The following is a 14,622-nucleotide window of genomic DNA, read 5'->3' as shown; positions in this document are numbered from 1 at the left end:
ATATAAATAACGTATCGACACCATAGTTGTAATTTTGCAAATTGTATAACATTATGTACTAACCAAGCAAACAAAATGTACCAAGCAACAGGCATACGTGAAATCTAATGTACGGGGCAATTATCCAAATTCCAATTGTATTTGTTGGCCTATAGTCGCATTCTCAGTTTTTCTCTGTGTGGATATATCATGTGTGTGCTCAATATCGATTTTAACAGAAAAAAACTTCTGTGTGCTCGGAATGAAAAAAAACATCTCTCTCATGGTCTGAAGTACAATTTTGACGTGTACCAGTCCGATAGCCAGAATATATGATTGATCGTCTCGACATGCTTGCTTACTCTTGATATAGTAGGCTCAGTTAGGTCTATATACTCAAATCATATTACGATATTACAGAAGAGTGTTATAGATTCAGTCTAATTATGTGTAACAGTGTAATGTCATACTGCTATATAAATATTCTCTGAGTTTCCTATGGTTGCCTTTTTTGGGAACATCTACGCGGTCTTCAAATTTTCATCGAACTTTTACCACAAATTGTATTACAGTTGTAAGGGATAAAAAATCATATATTTTGTACATATGAATCTTAATCCTAAGTTAACTTTTTTTGTGTACCAATCCAATAGCATGCGTATAATAGACATAATAAGCTATGTTAGTTTGGGTGCATCAGTTTGGCTCATTCATTGGAACCTAGAATTAGAAACAGACCGAGAATGATATTTGTAAGTTTCAAATTTCAATTTATTTTCAGTCCAAATATAGTGTATTACGTACCTGTAAAGTTTTAAAAATATATGTTTTATCTTGGGATACACAGATATGATGACATTGTGGTTCTAAAGGGAAAAAAACATCCACAGTTTTGCGAAGAATGCTTGCAATTTTCTGCAGATCACAAACGTAGATATTGCAATAAACATTTAGGCATAGATAATACAAATCTATAGGTATTCGTATATCATTTTCATAATTTTCGATTTATGAAGTTCCTTTATAAACTGAGCTACGTACCTCCAGTTGAGGGCTAAACCGACTTTTCGCAATTAGTTTTGCATACTAATATAATATAACTATATCTACATAAGAGTGATCTAGACTGGATCTAATTATGTGTAATTATGTAATGTCACCCCATCCCTAAAAAATGTATTATAAATATTTACTGGAGTTCCTTATAGTTATTGTTTGGAAAAATTTACGAAATTTTGGCTTTGAACACTAAATTTTGGCTTTGATCACTAAATGTATTAAAATTTTAAGAGCTCAAAAAATCATATATTTTGGAAGTACATTTTGTGATGAATACACACATTTAATTTCGAGAATCCAATTCAAGGTACTATTAACATATTGGTAGCCCAAAGTGTTGCCTATGCTTAAAACTTTAACCAACATTATGGAACAATGATAATAAGGTAATAAAAAATTTATAGTTCAAGGAATTAAAAATGCAAAAAATAAAATTTATTGCATGATCTAGAACATTTGTTTTGTGCATGAAAAGTTAAAGACAGTGTTATGAGCGAATGCAATGTTTGGAACTATATAATCACACAAACAAGATTGAATCTTCCACATCTTAAATCTCTCACCATGTGGATTAAGTTTGAACTTGGGTCGATATCTGGCTGTCCCTCCTAATCTTATAAACTCAGTTGCAATAACTTACAATACACTAGAAATGTTGCCCTCGCATAATCTGACCATTAAATCGATACAACACAACAATGCATATAAGCATTTAATATATTTTTATTACTCCCTCCGGTCCATAATAAATGTCGAGGATTTAGTTCAATTTAGTCTAAATTTAAACTAAAATTCTGACATTATCATGGATCGGAGGAAGTACTATTAGTGTCAATTTTTATTTTTTATTTAGATCCATAAGTATCCAAATGGAATAAGAAATACAACTCAGTATGCTTATCGTCGGACGTGCCGTTATGGTTTTCTCTTATTTCACTCTACAATCTTATGTTCAGCACATGGGGAGAATCTGTCTTCTACTATATGCTAAAAGCAATATACGGTACTAAAATAGAGACATCACGTTTCTCCACATCACTTAAATTATTTTAATAGTTAGATCTTAAACTTGTGGCTAGAATTTAACAAAATATTAATTGATACATAGCTAAAAACAGTCCGGTTTTACAAGATCAATTATGAAAGGAAAAGCAAAATATGGAATAAACGCGGCTGCTAGCATAGAATTGTGTGACGGGAGTTCTGATCGTGTATGTGCACTTAGGCCTGCTCAGTCATTTTACCTTTTTTTTTTTTCCTATACTGAGTTAGAATTGGATCCTTACAAAGCCATACACGTGAAATTGATAAGCGTATCAGTTTAAAGCACTGTATGAAATGTATATTAATGGCATATCAGTAGGATTGAGTTCAATCTGTATAAATCTTGCTCTGACTAACTAGGCAAGTTTGGGGTCTCTTATTTGTAATCCAAATATCTAACCTATAATTAGAATTTTATTATAAGCGCGAGATTCCGGTTCACTTTATTTATGTGGATGAAATATGTGCGGAATACATTAGGTACACCAAGCCGACTCCAAGCTGATCACTAAGAGGAAAAACTCCAAAGCTGACCGCACGAGTGCTATTACCTCTGTTACTTTAATGCAAAACCCTTTTTTTTTGGCAAACTAATTAGTTTGCCAAAACAATCAATATTATGGATTGGAGCGGCGGTAGTACTAGCCTAGGACATAATATCACGTATATAAAATAAAGGACATGGTGGCAATACAAATATATAAAAGGCTCTAAGAATGAATTGATTTATACGGTCCATACAAGTATGAACGAATATATAAAATTAATACAAAAATTAACATGTAACTTTTGAATTAACCTCTCAAATTCTAAAAAAAAGTATAAGAGACGTTGAATTCAAATAGTATCCTTAGATTGATGGGCACATGGTGGCATAGACACACTGTTCACAAGACTCTGAACAGGTGATGATTTTTTTTTTTAAAGCCATGGGAACCAATTGCCCTGTGAATTACTGTGGGATAAATGTGGATCAATACAAAAACTTTGAGAACTAGACTGAGCCAATATTTCTTCAGTCCAGATGGCATCATCTCGGCCATTAGGACATTGTCATAAACTATGCACAAAACTAAATTAGCTAAACTACACTAGGAAGATTTATTAGTGCCCCCTCACATCAATGAGCCCTATAAGTTTCCAAAGGTGAAGGAAACCGGACAGAGAAATAAATGGGTTCTTTTCAATGAAAAGAAAAAAAAAAGCAGCGAGAAGGTTCAATGTATCGGAGTCAAAGAAGCAACTAGGCTGCTTCATGGACGATTCGTCTGGCCATCCATCTCATTTTCTGAGGGAAACGCAAAAATTCCACACTAACTCGCAGTCTAAACTTATAATTTTATATAACAATTTAATATCATGTAAAATGACACATCTGGTCAGTATGTGCTTAGACATTGCCTACCAAATAAAGATGATTAAAGATGTTTTTTTACATAACTATAATTATTTCACCGGGATTGTGGCTGGAAAATGTATTATCATGAAATAATGTGAATATGAAAAAGATCAATAAATTTATTTCCTAGATAATCTCGAGACAGTAAAGAAAATGCTCATCTCTCTAATAAAAACAAGCGAGGGCCACTGTGCTAGTTAATAGAAGCACGGGAAAGTCGAGATGGAGCTCGCGCTGAACATCTCGCTAGGCAAAGCATCCTTGGAGAAATTAGAACGACATGGTGGCGTCCCACACACATGTTTGAACATTGGCGCTAATGTGAAACAAACCCACGCTGCTAGCTGGCCTATTGTATCGCTAGATGTCCAAATACTGGAATTAACCCAGAGTAAACTTACTGAAACTAGCATGATTTGAGTGTGAAGAAAGATATGGATAGTGTTTTTTATTCAAGATCGATTGAAATACATTTCAAAATTCTTAGTCACGTCCCATCTAAGAGATGTTTACACCCCTTTAAAATGAACGTGGATTATATGCATCTATAGTGCCTAGACAGGTAAGAAAATTTGTCATGCTAACAATAAAATACATAGGTAGACGCTACATACTCATACATCATTATGTCTTGTTTCCCATTTGGTGTACTCCATTTGGATCTTGGTAAGCCTCGGCACCACATCACTCATCTTTATTCTGTCGTTAGGCGAGTCCTTTGTGCAGAACAAACCAGTTTCTATTATTGGCACCAGAAAGCTATCGTGCAGCTCACACCATGAAGAGGATCCGTGCAGTAGCCGGGTATCCACGACATGGACAAGCTCTGCAGGAAATAACTGTTGAACCCATCGCCTAAGGGTCAAGTCTCCGACAAACATAGCATCTTCAGGCTTCCTTCCGGTGAAAACTTCAAGGAGCATTATCCCGTAGCTGAACACGTCACTCTTTCGTGATGCTTTTCCATATGATCCATATTCTACACAATGAAAAAGAAAAATATAAGTTACAACATAATAGACCAGTCCAAAAATGAGCTGGGCATATTTGAGGAAGATAACTAGTGTTAATTAGGTACCTGGTGACATGTACCCAACGGAACCGGGCATGTTTGAGGCCATCATTGAGCTATCATTACCTTGTAGTAACATTGCAATGCCAAAGTCTGCCACATGTGCGATCATGTGCTCGTCAAATAAGACATTGCTGGGCTTCAAGTCGCAGTGCAAAACAACTTCATGACATCGATGGTGCAGATACTCCAATGCCATTGCCACATCCAGCATAACACCCAACCTCTCGCCGAACCCAAACTGTCTTTCTCTTAGCTGGGAGCGATGCAGTAGCGTGTCTAAGCTACTATTTGGCATGTACCGTAACACCAGTGCTCTGAAGTCCATGTTAGAACATGTGCTGATTATCTCCATCAGGTTACGGTGACGCGCCATGCGGAGCACACGACACTCAGCATCAAAGCTTCTAGTGGCATGCTTGAATCGCATGTCAAGAACCTTCACTGCAACTACCAAGCCGCTGCTCAGTTGGCCCTTGAAAACTTTTCCAAATCCTCCTGATCCGAGCATGTTGTCTTCATTAAAATGATTGGTGGCGCGAACAAGCTCGAGGTGAGAAATGAATTTATGGCCTGCTGGGTCTGTTGGATAATCAACCGAAGCTCTGACCTCACCTTTCTCAGTTTTCTTCACGATCCCTAGGTATAAGCAAAAAGCAATAACACCAATAGCTAAAGTGATACCTGCCAATAGTATTGTCATCTTCATGAGGTGGTAATTATGGCCAGAACGATGCCCGCCTTGAAGAGACGAAATTGGTTGGCACGGAGGCAGAGGGATACCACACAACCCAGAGTTGTTCGCATACTGGCTCTCTGGAAAAGTGACAAGAGGTCCTAGGACCGGTACTGATCCATTGAGCTTATTGTATGACAAGTCAATCTCGGCCAATGCAAGCGTGGAGAATGATCCGGGAATTGGGCCTTCCAACTGGTTGTGTGACAGGTCAAGTGCAAGCAGTTTCTTCGCGTCTCCAAGCTCGTCAGGGATGGCACCTGAGAGCAAATTGTTCCCAAGATTCAAGACAGTGAGGTAGTTCATTTTCCCAAGCTCCTTGGGGATCTCAGAATCGAGCTGGTTGAAGGATAGGTCCAGGTATCCGCTGCTGAAAGTGAACTCTCCGCTGCTGAGGTACATGACGGTGAAGTTGCATAGCTTCTTGCTGGTCATCCGGTTCAGATCGTCGGTACGGACGCCGCTGGTCTCGAGCAGGTCCCCCCTGCTATGACAATCGTTGCTCCGCGGCTCTTGGTTGCGCAAGTAGGCGATCGTCCGCCCGGTGAAGACGACCATGGGAATCTTCCCGGACTGCCTTGCCAGCTCCGGCGGTATCGGTCCATTTAGCTGGTTGTCGTTGAGGTCCAGGTGAACCAATCGCTGGCAATCTCCTAGCTCGCGCGGTATCGGGCCCGAGAAGGAATTCTTGTTCAGCTTCAAATTCACGAGGTTGCCTAGCCGCCCGAGCCATGCTGGCACTGGTCCAGAAAGCTTGTTACTACCGAGGGATAACCAGATCAGATGCTCGCAGTTCACCAGCCCCGACGGGATGCTGCCTGTGAGCCCGTTGTAATCAAGGATGAGGTTCTGAAGCCCGCGAGCACCGGCTAGTGATGCTGGGATGTTGCCCTCCAGTTTGTTCTCCCACAGCATGAGGTCCTGGAGAAGGCGTAGGTCGCCGAGGGATGTGGGGATGGAGCCGTTGATGAAGTTCAGGGCGAGGTTGAGAGACTGAAGGTTCCTGCAGTTGGAGATGGCCAGCGGGATGCCTCCTGTGAGGTAGTTGTTCTGCAGGTGGAGCACCTCGAGCTTGGAGATGCCGGTGCTTGGGCAGAGCGACGGCGGTATAGTGCCAGTGAGCGCGTTTGAGCTGAGCTCCAGCGTCGTGAGCTCAGCAAGAGCGCCCATGGTGTCCGGGAGGGAGCCGTTGAAGTAGTTGAATGATAGAGAGACGGTCGTGACACGTGGGAGACCAGCAGCCAGCGATTCACCGGATGGGAGTCCGCCGGAGAAGTTGTTGAACGAGAGGTTGAGGTAGGAGAGAGACGCAAGCCCCAAGATGTCTGGCGGGAAAGCGCCGGTCAAGTGGTTGTTGGAGAGGTCGAGCGCAACCAAAGCCCTGCAGCCAGAGAGGACACCGGACACAACCTCGCCGGAGATGTTGTTGCCGGACAGATCAAGCAACTCCATTCTGGAACAGTTGGAGAGTGACGGGATTGACCCGGAGATCCTGTTCGCTGCGAGGCCCAGTTGCCGCACACCCACCGCGCTGGCAATCCAGCCAAGGTCGCCCGCAATCCTGTTGTACGAGAGGTCAAGGACATCCAAACCGGCGAAGCCAGCGACTCCTCCATCTCCCTTCCTGCTCCCGCGGACGAGGGCGTTGCCTGAAAGGTTCAGCTCCCTCAGCCCACGGCACGCGCCGGCGAGCAGGGCGGCATCGACGACCTGTCCTCCCAGCTGCGCGTTCCCGGACAGGTCGAGCTGAGCTAGTGTGTGGCCACACCTCCACCGTCCGCCGGAGGCATCCGCGAGTGAGCCAGTAACGTTGGCGTCTTGGAGACTGAGCGTCTGGACGCTGCCCAGCCGCAGCAGCGTGGCAGCGACGGTGCGGAAGTCGACGTCGAGAGGGACACCGGCTAGGGACAGAGAGGAGAGCCTGCTCCCGACGCACCCCGCGCCGGGGAACTGGCACGCGCTATCGCCGCGAGTCCAACCGCCGAGCTCCCGCTTGTTCCGCACCGCCGCCTTGAACAGTTCCAGCAGCTGCTCGTCGGTCTTGGTTTTTGTGTCGTCCGCCGACGTTGACGTTGCCGCCAGTGGAGCAAAAAGCAGCAGCAGCACCGTCGCAAACAAAGCAACACCACCCATGGTAGTTTGTTTGAGTAGAGTTAATTCCAACAAATCTAACACGACCAACAGCTAGCAGCACGATTTTATATATTCTGCTGGCCGGCTACCGACGGGACCGTATTTTTCTTGCCGTGCGCCACAGGCTTCAATTCTACGATGGATGATCACCGAAGTTTCTTGTCCACAAGGAAACTAGCACTGAATCACTGATAGAGAGTGCCGTCTTTTTCCATTCCACGGCGGTGAAACTGAATGTCAGGAATACTATTCAAACGACTCGGTGCGTCTGATGTCAGGTACACACTACAGGAATGGAGCTAGACGCCGATGGCCAGACTCTACGCCGAGGGCTTTTTATCGGGGCCGTCGGCGTACCTCCTCGCCAGGGCACCGCCGGAAGACGACCGTCGGCGTACACTTACCACTACAGGAAAAAGTCTCACTGCCGTGCGCGCCTCTTTGCCGTGTGCCTCTTCGACCCTTTGCCGTGTGGCAGTTCTTTGCCGTGCGCCGCGCGCACGGCAATGACAGCTTTGCCGTGCAGCAGGGGAACGACGCACGGCAAACAAAAGGCGCACGGCAAAGCTACAGCTCGGCACTCGGCAAAGCATACCCGCACGGTAAAGCAGCCAGACGGCGCACGGCAAAGTAACCCCCCACGGCAAAGAGGCCACGAAGGCGCACGGCAAAGCCGCGGGCACGGCAAAGATGCCTTTGCCGTGCGTGGCAACCCTTTGCCGTGCGTTTTTGCACGGCACAGAGGGCAGTTTCATTTATTTTCCTTCTTTTGTAGTATTCATATTTATATTAATACTTATATTTGTTGTAAAATTAGTTTTTACTTTTTGTAGACTGTTTGTTAGTGTTACTTAATACAATCTGTATACCGATAAAACAAGTAATCTACATCTTCATCGACCCCTCCCCCCAACATATCAGGGTTTCGGAGCAAATTAACGGGGGTTCGGTGTCTGCTAAGTGTTATCGCCCCCACATATTTGGTGCAATTTCTTGCAGCTTTACACCTTACACGACACTTCCAAACATATTCTTGGTCCACATGAAAGTTTGGCTGGGATTGAAAGTGCTCCGGAGGTCTCCCCCCCCAACACATCGGTCTATATATGGGCCCCGGTGGTCTACCCCCCCTAGATTTGGTGAATCACACATTCCAACACACTTTCACACATATCCTAGGTCCACTTGCAAGTTTTGGTGGCATTCCGGTGCTCCGGCGGTAGTTCCCCCCCCGAAAACGGCGGTCTGCGTGCATCGGGGGGTCTACCCCCCTAGATTTCACCGCGCGAGGTTCCACCAACATACTTTTTTGTAGGTTTAGTTTTGTTTAGGCCATATACACATGGAAAGCTAGGTTTGGCACACTTTGGCACATTGTAGCCACCGGTATACCCGCAGCGGGACACTTCAGCCTACAAGTCGAGGAATCTTGCAAGTGCTGTCGCCCGAAAGAGAGGAATCTCACACATGGGAGCAATGCCTTGCACCATTTGGTGAATCACACCTTCCAACACACTTTCACACATATCCTAGGTCCACATGCAAGTGTTGGTGGCATTCCGGTGCTCCGGCGGTAGTTCCCCCCCGAAAACGGCGGTCTGCGTGCCTCGGGGGGTCTACCCCCCTAGATTTCACCGCGCGAGGTTCCACCAACATACTTTTTGGTAGGTTTAGTTTTGTTTAGGCCATATACACATGTAAAGCTAGGTTTGGCACACTTTGGCACATTGTAGCCACCGGTATACCCGCAGCGGGACACTTCAGCCTACAAGTCGAGGAATCTTCCAAGTCTTTGTCGCCCGAAAGAGAGGAATCTCACACATGGGAGCAATGCCTTGCACCATTTGGTGAATCACACCTTCCAACACACTTTCACACATATCCTAGGTCCACTTGCAAGTTTTGGTGGCATTCCGGTGCTCCGGCGGTAGTTCCCCCCCGAAAACGGCGGTCTGCGTGCCTCGGGGGGTCTACCCCCCTAGATTTCACCGCGCGAGGTTCCACCAACATACTTTTTGGTAGGTTTAGTTTTGTTTAGGCCATATACACATGTAAAGGTAGGTTTGGCACACTTTGGCACATTGTAGCCACCGGTATACCCGCAGCGGGACACTTCACCTACAAGTCGAGGAATCTTCCAAGTCTTGTCGCCCGAAAGAGAGGAATCTCACACATGGGAGCAATGCCTTGCACCATTTGGTGAATCACACCTTCCAACACACTTTCACACATATCCTAGGTCCACATGCAAGTGTTGGTGGCATTCCGGTGATCAGCACCGAGTTCCCCCCCGAAAACGGCGGTCTGCGTGCCTCGGGGGGTCTACCCCCCTAGATTTCACCGCGCGAGGTTCCACCAACATACTTTTTGGTAGGTTTAGTTTTGTTTAGGCCATATACACATGTAAAGCTAGGTTTGGCACACTTTGGCACATTGTAGCCACCGGTATACCCGCAGCGGGACACTTCACCTACAAGTCGAGGAATCTTCCAAGTCCGTCGCCCGAAAGAGAGGAATCTCACACATGGGAGCAATGCCTTGCACCATTTGGTGAATCACACCTTCCAACACACTTTCACACATATCCTAGGTCCACATGCAAGTGTTGGTGGCATTCCGGTGCTCCGGCGGTAGTTCCCCCGAAACGGCGGTGCGTGCATCGGGGGTCTACCCCTAGATTTCACCGCGCGAGGTTCCACCAACATACTTTTTGGTAGGTTTAGTTTTGTTTAGGCCATATACACATGTAAAGCTAGGTTTGGCACACTTTGGCACATTGTAGCCACCGGTATACCCGCAGCGGGACACTTCAGCCTACAAGTCGAGGAATCTTCCAAGTGCTGTCGCCCGAAAGAGAGGAATCTCACACATGGGAGCAATGCCTTGCACCATTTGGTGAATCACACCTTCCAACACACTTTCACACATATCCTAGGTCCACATGCAAGTTTTGGTGGCATTCCGGTGCTCCGGCGGTAGTTCCCCCCCGAAAACGGCATCATGCCTCTGGGGTCTACCCCCTAGATTTCACCGCGCGAGGTTCCACCAACATACTTTTTGGTAGGTTTAGTTTTGTTTAGGCCATATACACATGTAAAGGTAGGTTTGGCACACTTTGGCACATTGTAGCCACCGGTATACCCGCAGCGGGACACTTCAGCCTACAAGTCGAGGAATCTTCCAAGTGCTGTCGCCCGAAAGAGAGGAATCTCACACATGGGAGCAATGCCTTGCACCATTTGGTGAATCACACCTTCCAACACACTTTCACACATATCCTAGGTCCACATGCAAGTGTTGGTGGCATTCCGGTGCTCCGGCGGTAGTTCCCCCCCGAAAACGGCGGTCTGCGTGCATCGGGGGGTCTACCCCCCTAGATTTCACCGCGCGAGGTTCCACCAACATACTTTTTGGTAGGTTTAGTTTTGTTTAGGCCATATACACATGGAAAGGTAGGTTTGGCACACTTTGGCACATTGTAGCCACCGGTATACCCGCAGCGGGACACTTCAGCCTACAAGTCGAGGAATCTTCCAAGTCGTCGCCCGAAAGAGAGGAATCTCACACATGGGAGCAATGCCTTGCACCATTTGGTGAATCACACCTTCCAACACACTTTCACACATATCCTAGGTCCACATGCAAGTGTTGGTGGCATTCCGGTGCTCCGGCGGTAGTTCCCCCCCGAAAACGGCGGTCTGCGTGCATCGGGGGGTCTACCCCCCTAGATTTCACCGCGCGAGGTTCCACCAACATACTTTTTGGTAGGTTTAGTTTTGTTTAGGCCATATACACATGGAAAGCTAGGTTTGGCACACTTTGGCACATTGTAGCCACCGGTATACCCGCAGCGGGACACTTCAGCCTACAAGTCGAGGAATCTTCCAAGTGCTGTCGCCCGAAAGAGAGGAATCTCACACATGGGAGCAATGCCTTGCACCATTTGGTGAATCACACCTTCCAACACACTTTCACACATATCCTAGGTCCACATGCAAGTGTTGGTGGCATTCCGGTGCTCCGGCGGTAGTTCCCCCCCGAAAACGGCGGTCTGCGTGCATCGGGGGGTCTACCCCCCTAGATTTCACTGCGCGAGGTTCCACCAACATACTTTTTGATAGGTTTAGTTTTGTTTAGGCCATATACACATGGAAAGCTAGGTTTGGCACCATTTGGCACACTATAGCCTCCGGCGGTCATTCCCCCCCCGATAACGGCGGTCTGCGTGCCTCGGGGGGTTTACCCCCCTAGATTTCACCGGGCGAGGTTCCATTCTATGTATGAACTTTGTTGGACTATTGTATGGACTATTATTGTATGAATTTTGTTGATGGTGATGTGCAAGTGCTCTATATATGAATTTGGATGTATATATGTATTTGCGATAATTTTCAGCATCTTTGCCGTGCGTATGCACACGGCAAAGACTATTGCTCACGGCAAAGTTGGGCTTTGCCGTGCACGGACGCACGGCAAAGAGAAGTTGCACGGCAAAGGCTCTCTTTGCCGTGCGGGTAGCCGCGGGCGCACGGCAAAGGGCCAGTGCCGCACGGCAAAGCTGCCAGGGCGCACGGCAAAGACGCCCGCTCGGCAAAGACGGGGAGACCTTATCCGCTCGCGGCGGCCCGACCTGGCCACCAGCTCGACCACACAAACGCGCACGCACAAACACAGATAGCCACCGCCACCGCCGCCGCCGCCGCCGCCGCCTCGCCCTGCCCCCGTCCCGCCGCGCCACCGCCTCGCCGCCTCGGCCCCGCCACCGCGCCACGCCATCCCACCTCCTCGCGAAGGCTCCTGCCCCCGACGCGCTACCGGCCTCCTCCGACCTCCGTCGTGCCGCCGCCGCCTCGCCCTTTCCCCGTCGCGCCGCACCACCGCCTAGCCGCCTCTGCCCCGCCACCGCCGCGCCAGCCCACCTCCTCGCGAAGGCCCCCGCCCCGACGTGCTCCCGGCCTCCTTCGGCCCTCCCGTCGTGCCGCCGCTGCCTCGCCGTCCCGCGCGCCGGCCCCCGGCCTCCTCCTCCCGGCTCGGTGACGCGCCGGCAGGGCGTCCTCCTCCCTCGCCGCCCCGCGCGGCAGCTCCCCTCGTCCGGCTCACCGGCACCAAGTAAGTGCGCCCGGCCTCCTCCAATACATCCCTGCATCTTGTGTAGTTAGTGTAGGGACTTAGTGTAGTTTAGTTTAGGATTTAGTGTAGTTTAGTTTAGGATTTAGTGTAGAATTTTAATGTGCTGCGGTAGTGTAGGTTAGAAATAGGCCAATATAGGGAAAAAAAGATAATGTGCTGCCGTAAAAGTTGTGAAATATGTGTGTGCCCCGGCCCTCCTCCGATTATAATGTGATGCAAGCAAATTATAAGTAATAGTTGTCAAAAAAAATTGTGTTCGCTTGCAATAATTAGTAATTCATTTTCTCGCTATGCAGGCGATGCTTCGAGGTGGACACGGGGGGCGGCGTCGCGGGGGTCTTTGAGGGGGCGTCTCGAATCTTCTTCGCCGATTCGCTCACGCGTCAAGGGTAAAAATCTCGTCCCTGTGTACCTAGGTTTTTTTGTGGGTCTAGATCACCAAGTCTGTCGCGATACCTAGGCGTCTTTTCCCGACCGTAAGGGTTACGCGGATAAATATGCATTAGTGGTCTCGCATATTATGAAGCGTAACTCTTACGGCATTTATCGGGACAGTCGGCGGATGCGTAGTTGGGTACGTTCTCCCTGCTCTACCCCGATCCGAGTCAGGATTTCGGCAGCGCCTCCCCGTTGTTCTCCGGATGCACACCCCTCTCGGCTTTTTGGCGAGACGTGTATCGGGAGAGCAGCGGGGAGGTGCTGCCGAAATTCTGTCTCGGATCAGGGTAGAGCAGGGAGAACGTACTCAATCTACGGATCCGGCGGCTGCTAGGAGCCCACCTAGTAGAGATTCAGGTTGATGCATGCGTAAAAAAGGAAAAATTAAAATGCGGATCATGTTTGATATAAATTCTAAGTTCGTCTGTTTTGGTGCTGGTTAGAGGATGGATAACCGTGACTGGATGTACGATGGCAGAATCGGTCCGTGGAAATATACTGAGGAATGGGGAGAAAAGACCAAGCAGTTCGTGGACAGCGCGTTTGACATCCCTAGCAGACCCAGGACAGTTTTTTGCCCTTGTAGTAAGTGCGCTAACCAAAAAACACAGGACAAGGAAACTATGAGTCTTCACCTGATCAAGTCTGGGTTCAAACCATCCTACAAGATTTGGACTTTTCATGGAGAAAAGGCGAAGAAACGTGCTAGGAAGGAGGTGCGGCAGATTCAGCCTACGAGAGAATATGATACTGGGTTTGATAGGTGCCTAGAGAACTTGGCTAATGGTAATGTGCCTGAAAGCCCTCATGTAGAGGCGGAGACATCTAGGGATGCGGAGACAAGTGAGGAGCCGGAGGAAAACACAAAGAAGTATTACGAGGCTTTGTTTGCTTCGCAGAAACCCCTACACGTAAATACAGATGTCACCCAACTAGATGCCATCGCTCGCCTTTTGGCCTTTAAGTGCCACAGGAATCTGTGCAGAGATGGGTTCGATGAACTTTTGGTCCTCGTTGGCAGCATTCTGCCGAAAGGGCACCTCTTGCCGCAAAACTTCTACTATTCGAAAAAATTGCTCAGTGACCTCAAGATGTCATCTCAGCAGATACACGCTTGTCCAAAGGGATGCATGCTATTCAGAGAGGAGCATGCTAACACAAACTATTGCATCCATTGCAATAGCTCTAGGTACTTTGAGGTTGACACCAATGGTGATGGTCAGAAGAGGCAGACCACGGTTGCCAAGAATATCCTCCGCTATCTTCCAGTCCTACCGAGGATCCAGCGGCTCTTCATGACCGAGGATACTGCCCAGCAGATGAGGTGGGCTGTAGAAGGGATCAGACCAGACAGTGGCAAGATGATACATCCGTCGGATGGTACTGCATGGAAGAACTTTGTCAAGAAATATCCCCTGAAAGCCGGTGACCCGAGGAGCGTAGCAATTGCGATATCAACCGATGGGTTCAATCCATATGGTATGTCGGCTGCGGTATACAGTTGTTGGCCGGTGTTTGTTATTCCCCTGAACCTACCCCCTGGCGTCTGCACGAGATCAGAGTACATGTTTGTGTCGATGATAATCCCTGGACCGAAATACCCGGGTAAGAACATGAACGTGTATCTGGAAC

The 14,622-nt window shown here is 47.7% G+C and overlaps 1 protein-coding gene across 1 annotated transcript; it reads right to left on the bottom strand.

Annotated features, from left to right (window-relative positions):
* Window positions 1-3,916: 3,916 nt before the first annotated feature.
* On the bottom strand, window positions 3,917-7,422 carry LOC127298932 (brassinosteroid LRR receptor kinase BRI1-like). The gene is made up of 2 exons (XM_051328800.2): window positions 4,560-7,422; window positions 3,917-4,460 (listed from the first exon to the last, which is right to left on the bottom strand). Exons 1-2 carry the CDS (start codon window positions 7,420-7,422, stop codon window positions 4,096-4,098), a joined length of 3,228 nt encoding a protein of 1,075 aa, XP_051184760.2. The 3' UTR covers window positions 3,917-4,095.
* Window positions 7,423-14,622: the final 7,200 nt, after the last annotated feature.

This window comes from Lolium perenne, chromosome 5 (assembly GCF_019359855.2).
Source record: "Lolium perenne isolate Kyuss_39 chromosome 5, Kyuss_2.0, whole genome shotgun sequence".
NCBI lineage: Eukaryota > Viridiplantae > Streptophyta > Magnoliopsida > Poales > Poaceae > Lolium > Lolium perenne.
This window is presented reverse-complemented; position numbering and strand designations above follow the sequence as displayed.